The following is a 17,081-nucleotide window of genomic DNA, read 5'->3' as shown; positions in this document are numbered from 1 at the left end:
GGCAAGATGATTAGTTAGGGTATAGCTTGGCTTATTAAAATTATAAAATGTGAGAGCTTGAAGGCCCTTTAAAGATTAACTATCTAAATCCATTTTTTCATAGATGACTAAACTGCAATTCAGAAAGAATGACCTTGTCCAGGGTCACAGAGAGAATAGCAGAGCTAAGAGCTAAGTCATCTGACTCCAGGTCCCACTGTGATTGTTGCAGTGGAAGCAAGAAAAGAAAAACTATATCAGAAATCTATTGTAGAGGTAAAAGTAATAGTACATGGCAACTAATGGGATAAAAGTGGTGAGAAAAAGAGAGAAGTCAGAGATGATCCAGGGTTTCCATTCTGAGTGACAGAATAAATGTTGCTACCATGAGTAGAAATAGAGAAACTAAGGTGAGGAATAGGTTTGGGAGTAAGATTATGAGTTCAGTTTTAGTCATATAGAGTTTGAAATGCCGTTAATTATGCCCAACAGACAGCTGGAAGTATGAGACTAAAAAGATTAGAGGTAGACATCTGGATTTAAGAGTTATCCACATAGATAATCATTGATGATAAAGGGATATCACTTTAGCATTGACAGATGAAGTCATGGAAGAGAATGAGGTTACCATGAGAAGAAAGAAGCAAAAATAGACTTGAGGGCCACCCACATTTAAAAAGGAAGGAGCATGATGAGCCAGCAAAGGAGAACAAAATGGAGTGGTCAGAGTTAAGTAGGAGAGACCCAGAAGCCAAAGGAGAGGATATCAAGAAGGAGGTAACCAGAAGCATCAGATGCTACAGAGAGGTGAAGAAAGCTAAGGAAAGAAAAAACAAGTTAAGTAATAAGGTCATCAGTGACTTTGAAAAGAATGTTTTCAGTAGAGTTGTGGGGATCAAAACCACATTGAGAAGTGAGTTGAAGGGGTTATAAGTAAGTGAAGAGTTTGGCAGTGAAGGAGAGGAAAGAGATAGGACGATAGATTGAAGTCTTTCTCAGTGGTAAAATCACAGATTTTTGAATATTGTTGGCTTTTTTTCCTGACCTGACAATCGTGCTCTGGCGTGACCCTGTTAGAGGCAATAGAACCCTACATTTGAAGTCAAAAGAAATGAGTCAGTCTAAATGTGTCTCTTAATAGTCAGTGACTGATTAGACAAGTTACTAAACTTCCTGATCCTTAGTTTGCCTATATTTAAAATGGGATGCTGGGGCAGCTTGGTGGCACAGTGGATAGAGCACTGGGCCTGAAGTCAGGAGGACCTGAGTTCAAATCCGGCCTCAGACCAAGCACTTGACACTTACTAGCTGTGAGACCCTGGGCAAGTCACTTAACCCCAATTGCCAAAAAAAAAAAAAAAAAAAAATTTTTTTTAAATGAGATGCTAATACTTATATTGCCTATTTTACAAGATGGTTATAAGGAAAGTACTTTCTAAACTGTTATCATGTGAACTACTACAATTATTTAATGAGTTAAGAATCAGAAAAGATGAATAACCTTACCTTCTTTTCAAGGAATATTACAAGGTTTTAAAAAGTTGAAAAACTGCACAAGATTCCCTTTTTTCCTTCACATTTGTTTGAAAAAGACAATTGTAGTTTTCCATTCTATGCAAACTGATTTAGAGAATTTTTTGTCACTGTTAGTACCTGTTTGACTTATTGTTTTCTCCTCATCCTACATTATTCTCACTATCCTTCTTCTAGAGTATCCAAGAAATCTGTTTTTTTTCCTCTCAATTCTTTTTTCCTTTGGTATAGTTAATTTTTACTTCCTTTGCTATTAACAGATCGTCAGGAAATGTTAAGTATACTTATTCTGAATCCCTTTGGAGTTGTTATAAAAATCAGTTTCTTATTTAGCAAGCCTGTTATTTGGTCAGCCTTGTGGGTACAAGGATTCTACGATTTCTTGTTATCTCTTACAGTTGTTCTGTACAGAGTAGGGATGATAGAAGGGCTCTTGGCTCCTCTGGCTAGAGGTTTATAACCAGTGCCTATACTTCATCTTTTTTTTCCTTACATCTCAGATACAAAGAAACACTGTGAGCACTGTGCTAAAGTGCTCAGTTTTATCGTTCAGAATGCTGCATTTTACCCCTTCTATTCTCATTTGCAGTAACCATTTGGAAATTGGGGAAGGGAGGAGCTATTTTTTTGGAATGATTGCTTTCCATTTTTCATATCCTTCACAGCCCAATTATTCCTTGCCATTCAGCAGCTTATTGTATAGCTATGTGTCTTACTTTAAAACATGCCGTGCCTTTCTCCAAATGAAGGTCCACCTGCAACATGAATTTGACATTAAGATTTTTGAATGAGTTGTGATTCTCTTCCATTTTTCTTTCTACCCCAATTTTCCCATCCCCACCCCTGTGCCAACACTATTACAGGAGGCCCCGACCAAAGCTTCCCCTTACGTGGACAGTGCTCTGAAGCCATTCTACCAGCTTCAGAGTGAGCACAAGGAGAAACTCAAGCAGTCAATAGTTCATCAGTGGTTAGAAGGTGCTCTTTCAGAAAGTACTCACAAGTAAGTAATATGACAGTAGAAATATATGAAATACTCTGTTTCAAAAAAAAGTCCCAAGCCAGAGACAAATTAGAAAATCAAGTTCATATAAAGGTAAAATAGCCGAAAAAGTCAGAGCATTTGTTCTTTTGATGTTTCAAATATGTGCCTTTTGATTTGTAACACAGACTCCATTCCTCCCCATCACCCCAGATTCTTCAGCTCTCGTATCTTTAGATAACAGCCAAGTTCCTGGACCCCCTATAAAGAACAATTTCCCAGACATTTCCTCACCTACCCACTCCCCAAACCACTTCTTTCCTTTTGCATTGTGCATAGGCTGCATTGCCCTCCATTTTTCCACTGCTCACAACTCAGTTCTACCTAAGGCAGGCTCTTTCTTAAGATGTGTGTACATCCTTTAAAGCCCCCTTGCTTCCTCTTTTCTGACTCTTAACTAAGATCCTCAGAAAAATCTCTTCCCTTCTCATTTAGGCTCTCAAAGCCCTTCACAATTTGACCCCTTCCTACCTTTCCAGGCTTCTTCACCTCCTTTCACATGCTCTACAGTCATGTGACATTGGTCTTGTTGTTCCTTACACAGCAAGCTCCATCTCCTGACTCCTTGCCTTTTTCTTGCCTGTCCCCCATGCTTAGAATGCTCTTTGTTTTCTTTTGACCTCGGCCTCCTGGCTTCCTTCATGACTCTACTCAAATCTCACCCTCTACATGAGGCCTTTCCTATCTCCCCCACTGCTTGTACCTTCCCTTTGAGATTGCTTTCCCTTTACACTATATATATATCTTGTACATATAATTTTTTGCATGATGTCTCTTACATTAAAATATAAGTTCCTTAAAGGTGGGGACTGTGTTTATCACCTTTCTTTGTATCCCTCCTGCTTAGCACAGTACCTGGCACATCATAAGAACTGAATAAAAATACTTGTTGAGTGACTAGCTGACTTCTTCTTCCTTCTCTCTTCCCTCTTCTTTTCTTCCTCTCCCTTTTTTTTTTCCTCCCTCACCCTTCTTTCTCTCTGCCCCATCTTCCATCTTTCCTTTCTATCCTTCTTCTTGTCCTCTACTTTCTTTGCCTTTTCCATTCTACTTGAGTCAAAATATGACCCAATCATGAAAATAGTAATAGTGACACATATGTGTCAGTTAATCAGTAAGCATTTATTAAGCATCTCCTCTATGCCAAGAAAATATTTCAAGGTTAAACATAAAAAAGAAACAGTAGCATTAGTTTCCAAGGCTCTTGAAAAGAACTGTAAAGTTTTCTGCACAGTTCATACAAGTGTCTCTCTATCTTCATCCTTCTCTTTATTTTTTTAAAGCATCACAATTCGTAAAATAAAATTTAAAAATATCCTTGTTCAGGCTTACTGTTTCATTATTAGTATTGAAATTTTTTAGGGTTCACCTGCTTTTCACTGCCAGTCTACAGGCTTGGCTTAAACAGACCTCCATTTATATAGTATTCCAAGTTCCAAATAACCTTCTTACAGATCACCTTTGGAAACTGCCTATTTATAAGTTGGCAAGTACCTGTACTTAGAGCTGAATGATTGGAGATGAATAAGTTTTATTGAAAATGTTGTCATTTAGTAAAATGAATTTTAATCATATTTGTCTGGGTATGATTGATTTTTCCCATCCCATCTGGCTCTGAATTATTTGACTTGGTCAGACCCCAAGTGGCCTCTATAATAATATATAATAATAACAGCCTTGCATCTGAACCTACTCTGAAACCATTCCTAGTTCTCAATAATCAGCAAACCCCATAACCTCTCAGAGCCTTAGTTTTCTCACCTGTGAAATGGAAATGATAATACTTAGACTACTTACCTCACAGGAGCATTATAAACAAAATGGTTTGCACATTTTAAAAGACTCTATGTAAATGTGAATAGTTGTTGATATTATTGTGGAGCATCCAAACAAATGCTGCAATACATTCTTATATTCTCTGACTTTGAAGGGGAGACGTAAGGTAGCTTTATACATTTGAGACCATCTTCTTCTCTCAGCCTTAACACACATTAAACATCTACCAAGGATGTACATTTAATTGGAAGATTAGTTATTCTTTTTACAGTGTTTTCCCCCAGACCTTGTTTCGCATGTCACACTGTTGTGTTTGCCTCATGCACACATTTCTTAGACTTCTTTCTCATCCTCCAGTATGTTTGTCATTTTCTTTAGGTATTATGAAACTGTATCTGATGTTCTGAGTTCTGTGAAGAAGATGGAAGAGAGTTTGAAAAGACTAAAGCAAGCCAGAAAAACTGCCACACCCAACCCTGTTGGCAGTAATGGCGGCATGAGTGATGACAACAAGATCAGGCTGCAGCTGGCCTTGGATGTTGAGTCCTTAGGAGAACAGGTATTATATAAACTGCTTCCAATTCCTGTGTTTCTTAAACTGAGCCAGGAGTCCCTTAAAAGAGTTATTGTAGTTCATGTGGTCCAAAACACAGCACTCTGAACACCTAGCCACAAATCAGTGCAACCTCCTGACTTGAGAATTATACCTGAAGTGCTCACTGAGGTGGATGAGTATGTTACATGGAAGGAAGCAAGCAAGCATTCTGATCGGCTTAAGATGTCTTTTAAGGCCAAACTTTTAAATGGGATAGCCAAGAAATGCGGGGAGAGTGAGAAGGGATAGCGAAGAGATGGTAGTTCAGTAATTATAAGCAGAGAAATGCAGTTACTGACACTGGGAGTGGAGACAGGGAGAGAGGCATGTAGCAGAAGGCTGGGGTGGGGGGAATGTTTCAGTACAGCAAGTGTTAAGTGCTTAGTATGTCTCAGGCATTGTGTTAAGACAGGAATTAACAGGACCTTTCATTCTATTCAGGGAGCAACACATATACAGATAAGTAAATACAGATTATGCACGATAGAATTACTGGGGAGAGAGGAAGGATTCTGACAAGTGGGGCAATCAGAAAAGATGAAGGAACCAAGCATTTCAGGAGCCAGAGGTGAGGGTGACAGACCGTGAAAAGGATTCAAGGTGGGAGATAGAATATCATATATAAGAAATAGCAAGTGTTCCACTTTGGTTAGAATGGCTGAGGGGGTGTCATATGGAATCAGTCTATAACCATATTATGAAAGGCTTTAAATGTCAAACAGAAAAGTTTGTATTTTGTGCCTAGGGACATCTAAGTGGCACAATAGACAGAGCATTGTGCATACAGTCAGAAAGCCTCTAGTTCAAATCCAGCCTCAGACATTTACTAGCTGTGTAACCCTGGGCAAGTCACTTAACTCCCTTTGCCTCAGTTTCCTCATCTGTAATATGAGGACAGTAACAGCATCTACTTTGCAAGGTTATTGTAAGGATCAGGTAATATAATATTTGTTCAAACTGCTTAACAAAGTGTCTGGCACATAGCAGGTGCCATATAAATGCTTATTCCCTGTTACCCTTCCTAGAAGCAGTAGGGAGCTACTGAAGATTTTTGATGGGGCCAGTGATATTGTCAGTTCTGTGCTTTAGGAATATCAAATTAGCATCTGTGTGGATATTAAAGAGATAGAAGGGAAGCGGGCAGATCATTCAGGAGACTCTTGTCATAGTCCAGGTGTTTAGAGCCACTAGGTGGTCATGGAAATGTAGAGAAGGGGAGGTAGCATTAACAAGATCTAGAAATAGATTAGATAAGAGAGAAGTAAAATGAAGAGTTATAGACTATCCCAGGGTTGCTAACTCTAAGAATAACTAGAAGGATGAAACCTTCAACAGACAGAGGTAAGTGAGGAGGAGGAGGAGGACTAAGTTTAAGGGGAAAGATAACGAATTCTATATTTGACAAATTAACCATTTACAAAGTTAAAATATAATGTTTTAGCATTTAAGGTTAATCTAATTCCAGAGCAACTCAGGGTTCCAGATAGCTGAAGTTTTGCTATACGGTACTTAATCATAATTAAACGTAATCATTGAGTTCTTAATCATAGGTGTTGACCACATCTCTAACGTGAGGTAGAAAGAAAAGTGTTTATGTATGATTTACAAGGATATGCATGTAACTGTTTGTGCGTCCTGCAAAGTATGGCATACATATTGCTGCAAAGCTTTTACTCCAAACTAAAGGTGAATAGATTTTCGTCTTGATGTTTGATGCTGCAACTGACTGAGGAAATAGATGCTTCACATATAACATAAGGGTAGCCTTTACACGTAGGAACACTATATCTGAAAAGAAACTTTTAGTTTAAAAATACATTAAGGTGGATTCAAAAACATTTTCTCCTAAAACCTTACATTTGTCATTCCACTTTTAATTCAGTTCAACACATCAGCTTATTAAATGGTGGTTACTATGCCCAATTGTTTTTAGGTAAATTCTCAAGTTGCCAAGAAAGTAAAAGTTTAATGCATCCTCTTTTCAAAATCTTTCACTTTAGAATTTTTTGTTTCTGTGTTTCCCTTGGCATGAAAATGCTCCTTGCATAAAAGATGCAGAAAGAGACTTACTCTCCCAAGATTGGCCTCACTGATGGTGAGCTATACTTAAACACCTAGCACCAGTTGGTGTGACTGCTTAGAATATTAGGTATTTGACTCATCAGGTAAATAAAATGTTTTCATATAGATGTCCTTTGCTTTGAAGGTAGTGAGGATAGAAGAGAGAGTTGTTAACCAGGGCTTGAGAGAGCTATTTTTTCAGATTTATGAGAGGACGGAGGTTTCTTTTTTCCTCTTTTTTTTTTTAATTAATTTATTTTGAATTATCAACAATCACTTCCAGAAGCTTCTGAGCTTCAAATTTTTCTCCCTCTACCTCCTTACCTCTGTCCCCAAGACAGCGCAATCTGATATAGGCTATACATATACATTCTTCTTCAACATATTTTCACATTACTGATGTTGTAAGAATTAGAGCCAATAAGAGGAACCACCAGAAAGAGGAAACAGAACACAACAGAAGAAAAAAAATAGCAAATAGTCTTTTTTCCTCTTTTAACATAAAGAATTGAGAACATAATTATTTTTTTTTAACATTTTCAGATGCAAAAGATGGGCCTGCAAACAAGCAACATAAAAAGCTTTACAGCTCTTATAGAGCTTGTCGTAGCTGCCAAGGACCAGGCAATGGCAGAACAGCCATAAGCACTTTGGAATACCCCTGAAAAGGGAAACAGATTGTTGGGCCTCTCAGACCTGAAAGGTGGCACTGCTCTCTTACCAATCCCTTTGGAGCAATGAAGTGCTTCTGGATGCTTCTCCAGCAACAAATTGGTGCATCTCCTGTCTACATGGTTGGGGCTTATTTCACAAGCAAAAAAATCACACAAGTTTTTCTTCCATTATATGGAAGACAGTGGGGGGTTTTTTGTTTATTTGAAACTTTCTACTATAGGTTACAAAGCAAATTATTTTTATTGTAAATCTTAGTGTGGAAGAACTGATTTCTAAAATATGACTAAAGCAAATATATCTAAAAATCTATATGTATGTATGCAAAAAGTTGTCTTTCTGACACTACAGTTGGAAGAAAAAAGATGTTGCTGTGAAGATCTCACAGTTGATGATATGGAGAGTTCCTTACTCCACTTTCCTTGAAATTAAATGGCTGTAAATTATTGTGACTTTAAAAGAACAAACATTAAAATGGTGGTTCTCTGCTCTGGTGCTCATTATTCATGTGCTTCTGATAGGGCTGCACGTTATTCTGACATTGGTAAGAGTCAGTACCATTGGGCATGAACTTACTGTTATTTCCTAAAGAATTCCAAAGCCAGTTCTCTGTTCACCACTGCTCTTGTTTTCCTTAATACATTAAAAAGCTTGAGTATCAAGAATGTGAGAAATCAAAATAACCAAGATGCATTTTGGTAGAATGTTGTAGAAAGGCAGCAAAATTAGGCCAACCTAAAGGGGAGAAAAGGAAGGGAGAATGGTAAGGGGAAATCAATGACCAGGGTGTAGGGAGATAATGAAGGTATAGCACATTGGAGCTGAGCAGCTGACCCCCTCAGTTATGAACTATCATTTTAATAATAGTCTAATCCTAAAAGAGGAGGAGGGTAAAAGTGGGGGGTGGAGGTGGCAGAGGGTGTGCCACAGTAACTATATACCTACCATTCTTGATGAACCTACTCTCATACTTTCAAATCTTTGTTGTGCTTAACCCCTTTCCCGAGTCAGCAGGGATAGCTATGATATAATGACACTGATTTTTAGTGCAAGATTGCTTATCCCTTCTATAGATAATTTCCCTACTACAAAGGTATAGAGAAAGGAGATGTGCAATGAGTAGTACATGAGCCAGTGTGGCTGGATCATGAAGGAGAGTAGAATGAATGTGTCAATCTACTCTTCTGCTTTTCCATTAGTACAAATAATTGTTGATGATAGATGTGAAATGGAATTAAAAGCGCTGTATAAACAGGAACTGTGTCTTATTTAAACTTTATATTTTCCACCAGCATTTAGCCAAGTGGTTGGCATGTAGTAGTACATTAAGTAATTAATGTCTTTTGAATGCATGAATGGATTAATAAGCATTTATCAAGCCATGCACTAGTGACACAAAAACATAAGTGGAGACAATCCCTGCCCTCAAGAAGATTGCATTGTAATGGGGGAAACAACATATGTAGGGGAATGGTGGCGAGGGAGAGAGGTATTTTGGTCTGGAAAGTTAGGAGTGGTTTATGGAACCGTAGGAGAGTAGATTGACACACCTTTTCCAGTAGTTACAATATTGTTGAGTTATTAGAGGGGAGGTATGGAGTAAACAACTGAGACAGCAAAACAGCTGGCAGGAGGATAGTGGCCAAGTCAAGTGAACCAAGAGTAGAACAGCCAGCCTGCACTAGAAGGACGCACAGGAAGCTCTTACCAATCAGGACCTCAGGCCTCAGAATAGGAGTTGAAATCTGAGAAGATGCAGTCTTCCAGTGCATGGTCTCTGGTACAGGTAGCAGGACGGCTATCAAGATGGAAGAAAGTAAAGTAACTTAATTCTTCAGTCTTTTTAACAGGCAGTTAGTAAAGCTCTACAAAGTCAGGAATTGTGTTCTATACTTCTGTGTCTTACACATTGTTAGAAGGGACCAAAAGGATCATTTAAACCCTGGGTTCATAACCTTTTTTGTGTGTATCATGGAGTGCTTTGACAGTCAGGTGAAGCTTATGGACCCCTTTTCAGAATTAATGTTTTTAATGGTGTAAAATAAAATATGAGGGATTTCTAAGGAAACCAGTTATATCAGTTATATAGAGTTACCAAAATTTCAAAATAAGTTTACAGACCCCAGGTTAAGAACACCCAACATAATCCAAATCTCTCATTTTACAAATGAGGAAACTGAGGCCCAGAGAGGTTAAGTGACTTTTCCAATTGATCATTCAGCCACACAGAGGCAGAAACTGAGTTGCTTAAGTCTCAAGCCCATTGTTCTTGTCTCTATACCATATTGCCATCTAACATAGCTTCTAACTTAGTGCCTTGTACATAGTGGTGGCTTAATAAATGTTAAATAAAGAAGATCTGCATAGTGGATTTTGTTAGAGGCCATTCTTAAATAGACTTTAACCTCCAAGCTGTGAAAAATATTCATACTCTTTTTTTTCCAAAATGAGGAAACATTTATTTGTTTGTAGCATCATGGGCCTAAACTCTTGCCAGGTGCCTGGTCTGCTAAATAAAGTAAATATTGGTAAGCACAGTATCCCTAGGTTGTATTTTGTCATTTTTTAAAAATGCCACAGTATAATTTCTTTTGACAAAGTCAGTGTTGGACAATCTATATATTAGTGTCGTTATCCTTTGTATTCTAAGACAAGGTTAATAAATGATGGTGAATACTATCTAGATATTTAGGTATGAATGAAGGGTGATCAAGAGACCTTTGCTGTTGCAGTAGTGGAAAATGATTTACTTAAAGTTGTAGAGGCAGTACTAGAGCTTAGGTGTCTTGGACAAAGGTTTAGTCCTACCCTGACCAAGGTCCCAGTTACCAGATTTAACATAATAAATATAAGCTCTACATGGAGTATGACCTTGGTATTCCTCATACCCCACCATCTTGGAATATGACCACCTTTTGTAATTTCAGTATAGTCCATGGTGCCCAGACCTTTGGCCTGCGTTCTCTGCTACCACTACCATCTCCCAAATCTCCAGTTTAGAGAAGGAATACCACACCCAGTACCACCTTCCATCATCATAGGAAGGTAGAGGCTCCAACCAAATGTTACTTAGGCTAGCAAATATGCCTCTTCCCTTAATCCCAGTGATTCAGAGTCATCATCTCCCAGTGTGAAATCTTCTGTTGCCTCTCTGCATACTCATCCCTGTCCAGCCCAATCATAACACTCCCCATTCCTCTGTTCCCTTCTTTTCCATTGTGTCCCATGAAGAATCCCATTTAGTCCCTAATAAATTTCTCTTTATTCTCTATTTCTTTTCACACTCTATCTTATTCTCACAGGAAACTTGCTTCCTCTGGAAGAGTTTGACTCACTGGCCACCGTCCTAAGTGTTAGTTCCTTATTTACCCATTTTTCACAGGTAGATACTTCCTTTTTACCTTATCCATTGATATTGATGTATTGTTGAATTTAATAACCTACATAGATTAATTCTGCACAAATTTCTACCTCAGTTTCTTCAACTATAAAATGGGGATAATGAGGATTACCTACTTTGCAGTGTTGTGATGAGGATCAAATGATATATTTATGAAAAATGCTCAGCACAGTGTCTGGCACATATGTGCTATATAAATGCTTATTCCTTTCTCTGTGATTCTGTGACACTGTGACACTGGCCTCCTTAACTTTTCTTCATACAATTTATTATCTCCCAATTCTCCATTTTCACTAGCTGCCACCCCATACCTGGAATTCTTTCTTTCCTTCTCCCCTCCTCCTGGCTTCTCTGGTTTTCTTCAAGTCTCAGTTAAAATACCACCTTCTACAAGAAAACTTTCTCAGTTGAAATTATTTCCCAGTGTATATATTGGTTGCACACAGTTGGTTGCATTTTGTCTCCCCCGTTAGACTGTAAGCTCTTTAAAGGCAGTGGTTGTTTTTGTCTTCCTTTATCTTCAGAACTTAGCACAATGCCCAGCACATCGTAGACACTTAATAAATGCTCCTTAGCTTGTTGACTACCCTTTTCCCCAAATGCTGACTTCCAAAGTAAATAATAGTCATTCCCTCCAACTCCTAAATTTAAACATACTTGCATTTAAGTAATAAGTTCCCCATGCCTGGAATGCACTTACTCCTCCCTTCTGTTTTCTTCTCGGAATCTTTGTTTCTAGTCTCATCTCAGGTGCTACCTGCTCTACAAAGTCTTCCCTGATTCCCTCAGTTAATGCCTCCTCAATCATCAGTTTGCCTTGTCCTGTTTGTATATGTGTCATATTCTCTCCAGCAGAACATCAGCTCCTTGAAGGCAGCAACTAGTTTTTGCTGTTAATGTTTTGTTGTTTGTGTGTTTGCATAAAGGCACCCTGGGTTTGTATCCAGGGTGATTAACCATTTTTGAATTAAATTTAATTGAATTATATTGCTTTTTACTGCTTAGAATAGAGCCTATCACTCTACATCTCAGCCCATACCACTAACTGGCATCCTGGAAGAATTTTTGCTCACAACCACTTCATGCCAGAGAATTGCCTGGCAGATGGCTACTATTTCTGAATGGCCTGCAGCAAGGCTTTGCTGCAGAAACTGTATTTCCATGTGTCCTTAAAGCATTTATTCTACCTGTGTGCTCAATTTTCCCACTTTGCCACTTAAAAATGGTGTAGGTCTCCTGCTATCTTCCTTTCTTCACACATGGTTTGCTTGTTGATTTACACAGAGTCTGTCTTCACTGGAGACAGGCTATAGTATTCTGCCTAACTACTTCCAGGTGAGCTTGGTGATGTTGAGGGAGGCCTTCCTTGTTTAGTGATTTCTTTGGAAGGACTATGCCTAAGTCAGTTATTGTGCCTGGAATGTAACCCTATTTCTAATCCCTTTTCTCCTATCCCCAGGAAAAGAGTGGCCTACTTTGAGGAAAGCATGCTGTTTTGGCCGAGCTTATATTACAGAACACCATGATGGGAGAGCAAAAATGGGGCACTAGTTCATGGAGGTCAGAAAGTCACATGGTTCATGCCTTAAAACTCTTAAGTCATCTCACAAAAATGAGATATTTATGTTTTCAAGTTATCTTACATAGTGGCTTATAAACTTCAGTCCACTGACTACTTATAAAGGGCCCCTTATAACACCTTACATTTGTCTGGCTCTTTGCAATTTCCAAAGCACTTTCCTAGACATCATTGCATTGGATCCTTACGACATCATGGCAAGATAACTACATAATATAATGGATATTATAATCCCCATTTTACAGATGAAAAAACTAAAATGACTTTTCTGTGGTCACACACTGTCTGCTAATTCCTAGCTCACTGCTTTTGATGTTGTTTGCGTTCCATTGGACCGGATAAAGTCATTTGCCAGAATTATGCATTTTGTTCATTTTGTGTGCATGTACAAGAGAGAAAAGAAGAAGGAGACCAGTGCATACTTGGAACTGGCTTAGAAATGATAGCTTGTTTGCCAGTACCAAACTGGCAAAGAACAGTGATGGGCAAAGCAAATTGAGCTCTGTCCTGGGGCTGGGATATAAGTTCCTGACACTTCCTCTCTCATCTTGGTTCATAGGCAGTTTAGCTACTGGCATCAGATACAAAATCCAGACCCTCAATGGTACCATCCTCTTAATTCCCAAACCACTTGTCTCACATGAATGAGGCTTCCTCCTGCATGGCCTTAACATCTATTCTGAATCTCCTTCAAACAGCTTTCCCACTCACCTGTTCAAGCAAAGCATTTCCATTTTCAAAAGGTATTCTTATTTCCACAAAAATCTCATAGCAAAGCTTTTTGGATACGCCTTTCTGAAAGTATAGCAGTTGGTATCTATTAAAGATAGCTTCCATAAAGATTCTTCTTCAATGTTTACAGCCCTATTCACCTTGACATTTTTGCAAATGAATAGTTACAAGAAGGGGAACCATCATAATTTGTAAAACCCATTTTCACTATAATGCAGTCTTTGCCTTAGCTTCCAGAAAACCTTTGACAAGGCACAGATTTCTACTCAAAAGAACAAAACAAAACCAAAAAAATTCCTTTTGGCCACTCAGCTCTGAACCTCCAGAGCCAGCACGGGGAAGATGTCCAGAATAGCTTCAAAAGTCTCAGCTTTTAAATAGCTCAAAAGCCTTATCATCCATCTTCCTAAGACACCTAGGCAAAACAGGTTTACCATAGCAACTCAGTACCATAGCAACTCAGAGAAAAGAGAATCAAAGGAGTACAGAGCACAGGGAGGGGAAGCTGAGGACTTGGCACACAAACTAAGGAACTCATCCTTTCACCTACTGCAGGCTCTTTCCCACCATGGCAACACTGGTCCTCAACTAGGAAGCAAATGACTCTTGCTTCCCTGATGACACCCAGTCATCTCCAGTAGCAAGGCAGGATCCTCTCCCCTGGCTGGTGGCCTACTGCCCTTCATATATTCTGATGTTCTAGGCATCTCAGAGTAAGGGAGATCACTACCAGACCTCTTCCAACTCCTCTCCCCTTAAGGGATAAGAGGAAAGACAGATATGAAGAAATACGGCTGGGGGTGAATAAAAGTTGGCTGAGCAATAAAGAGCATAGACCAGACTCTGTCGGGGAAGGAAGGGCAACTTTTCCTCTGGAAACACTATACCTAACCATGAACAATTCACCCATGGCATAATGATGGAGAAGGCTGGTGTCCCTCAAAAATGGGATCCCAAGGCCTTCCTGAATCTAAGATAGGTCCCTCCCCCTGTCATCCCTTTACATGGCTATCCTCATGTTGTCCCCCTGCTTCCCCACCCAGCCCTTTCCCTAGTCACCAGAATTCTGTTACAGTACGGGGATGACTACCTAGTAATGTCTTCATCCTCACAAGAAAGCATAAGATACATTTTCTCTTTCCTTGGGAATTTTGCAGTAAGTTAATCTGTATTGCAGGCCCAGTAACAGGATGGTGCCCCTGGGAAAGGCCCCAAGGCTCAGGAAGCTGCAGTGCTGGGTTTCATGACCATATTTTTGCTTTCCCTCCCTATTTCCATCCCTGACTCCCTGTAAGTGGTGAGGTTAGAAACAGGGAAAAGAGAGATAATCTTATTCTTTACCTTTAAGGTGAGGAATGATATTATGGGTTACCCATGCAGTGATTGCTGGGATGCTTATAGGCCTCAGAGTGGCTCTGTGGGGATTGTTTCTAAAAAAAAAAAAATCTCTTCTCTTCTCTCCTGAAAATTAGGGACCAGTAGGTGATTCAATGAGTACAGTGTTAGCCTTGGAGTCAGGAAGACCTGAGTTCCAATACTGGCTCACACACTTGCCAGTTATGTGACCCTGGGAAAGTCGCGTAACTTCTCTGCCTGCCTCAGTTTCCTCATCTGTAAAAGGGGTGTAATAATAGCCCCTGTCTTACAGGGTTCTTATGAAGATAAATGAGTTCAATGTAAGGTGATTTGTGTGAAAGGAACATTATTTACCAGGGTCCCCCACTTCTTCTGCAACATAGGTTAGACTCGTTTTCCCCTGAAAGGTGATCCAAGATGTCCCTGGAAATTGATTGGCCTAGGTATCCAAGGCTCAAACTGTGCCTACCTTAACTGATTGACACTTAACTGATTAACTTAACTGATTAACAGCTACCTGTTCGCCTCTGGTCACCCAAAGGCATTAAAAGACACGTCTGTGTGGAGTTGGGGCCCTTCAAACTTTGCAGATAGGCCTGAGTTTCCACACCTTACCCTGTTAACCACATGGAGACAAGGGATTCTCATCCAGCATCTCCCTAAATGAAGTGCTGCAGTACTTTTGTTAAATATCTTTTCTCTGCTGTCTTAAGTAAACCTTTTGTTAGTTCCTATCGAAGGATCAACAAGCACCTTATTTGTCCTCAAAATAGAACTTGAACTAACAATGACCTGGTCCGAGGCAGGCCTGCCCCTAACACTTTGCAAGCCTTAAAGGACAGTATAAATGTTGGCTATTATTACTTTTACTATATTCTCCCCCAAGCAGTGATTGGCTCTCAGAATTCACACTGCCTTAATCTCCTAAAGAAAATTGGAGATGGAAGAGATATTCCCTAGGACTCTAGGAGGCCTTTCAAGTGTCGTTGCTAACAATTAAAAGAACTCAGCAATTTCATTGCATTATTAGCTTTTAAAATGTAGAATCACCATGAAAATAAGTCAACTCAGAGAATAGGCAGCTAGGTGGCGCAGTAGAGCCCGTGAAGGGGAGCTAGGTGGAGCATGGGCCTGGAGTCAGGGAGACCTGAGTTCACATGTGACCTCAGACACAAGCTGTGTGACCCTGGGCAAGTCACTTAACTCTATTTGCCTCAGGCTGAAGAAGGAAATGGCAAACCACTTCAGTATCTTTGCCAAGAACACCCGAATGGGATCATGAAGAGTTGGATACCACTGAGAAGTGATTGAACAACATAGGTCAGAAAGGTATTGCAGCCTATTGGAAAGAGTGTCAGTTTCATAGTCAGGAAGATTGTCAAGTCCAGCCCCTGACACATGCTGGCTGGCTGACCTGCAGCATGTTAGTTAACCTCATGGTTTCCCCAGGCAGCTCTCTAAGACTATAAATTATCATCTAAGTGTTGATCTGCTTTCAGAAAGAAAGTTTCCATACTGAAAGTTCCCTTTGTCAATTAAACCACTGGTCCAATCCCACCGCATTGGTCAGATAGATGGAGATGATATTTAAAATTAAAGTTTCTGTTATCTCAGTGAAGTGAAGGAAAAGTAATTTCTCCAATATAGTATACTGAAGGAACACTGGAATTGGTGTGTGTGACCATGAATGAGTCACAACCTTTCTGAACCTTAGATTTCTTATTTGTAAAATGTATATTACCTGCCTCCTATAGTTCCTGCTTCCCACTATTGTTGGGAAGATCAAATGAGATAATTTAAGTAAAGAACTTTTAAAATATTATAGAAATGGAAGGTATTCCATTCCACACATTAATAGTGTGACATTATGTCGCATCAGCTCCATAGGGGAAAGGAATTGCATGACCTCTGAGATGTTCATCTCAAAGGTTAGTGAAATGTGTGTTCAGAATTTTAACAACAAACTTTCATAGGTGGCTAGAGGAAGAAAAATGTATTTTGATGTGAATGAGGGACGATTTAATTTCTTTTCATAAATCCTGAACTTAAATTGCTTCAAGATTTTCAGTCCTGTAGATAGAACAGAAAATTTGTTGCATATACATCCTCTGATGGCAATAGTGGAAATGCACTGTTCCTTCTAAAATGTATAAGGTAAGGTCTCAGGATCTCCTTTAATGTGGCCATTTGCAGACTCAGTCGGTTACGAGGGGTGGCTGTAAAAGACCCAGAAAATCCTGGTACCAACAATGCATTATAAGCATCACTTGCTTAATTACAACCATTCTTTTAGCCTGCTGGGCTCCTAAAGCTGGATCCTGCACTCTAAGGTCTTAGAGAACAGCCACCCTGTCCC

At 39.4% G+C, this 17,081-nt stretch overlaps 1 protein-coding gene across 2 annotated transcripts in view; it reads left to right on the top strand.

Moving 5' to 3' along the window:
- LOC114050096 (conserved oligomeric Golgi complex subunit 2) overlaps positions 1–8,147 on the top strand; it is a 71,952-nt gene extending 63,805 nt beyond the window's left edge. For both annotated transcript variants that reach the window (XM_027871649.1, XM_027871650.1), the window contains exons 16-18: positions 2,376–2,515; positions 4,709–4,889; positions 7,530–8,147. In XM_027871649.1, the coding sequence (XP_027727450.1) occupies positions 2,376–2,515; positions 4,709–4,889; positions 7,530–7,631 (423 nt within the window). In that variant the 3' untranslated portion in view covers positions 7,632–8,147. The remainder of the gene's footprint in view (positions 1–2,375; positions 2,516–4,708; positions 4,890–7,529) is intronic.
- Positions 8,148–17,081: the final 8,934 nt, after the last annotated feature.

The sequence above is a fragment of the Vombatus ursinus genome, unplaced genomic scaffold, assembly GCF_900497805.2.
Source record: "Vombatus ursinus unplaced genomic scaffold, bare-nosed wombat genome assembly UNPS02014798.1, whole genome shotgun sequence".
NCBI classification, from domain to species: domain Eukaryota; kingdom Metazoa; phylum Chordata; class Mammalia; order Diprotodontia; family Vombatidae; genus Vombatus; species Vombatus ursinus.
This window is presented reverse-complemented; position numbering and strand designations above follow the sequence as displayed.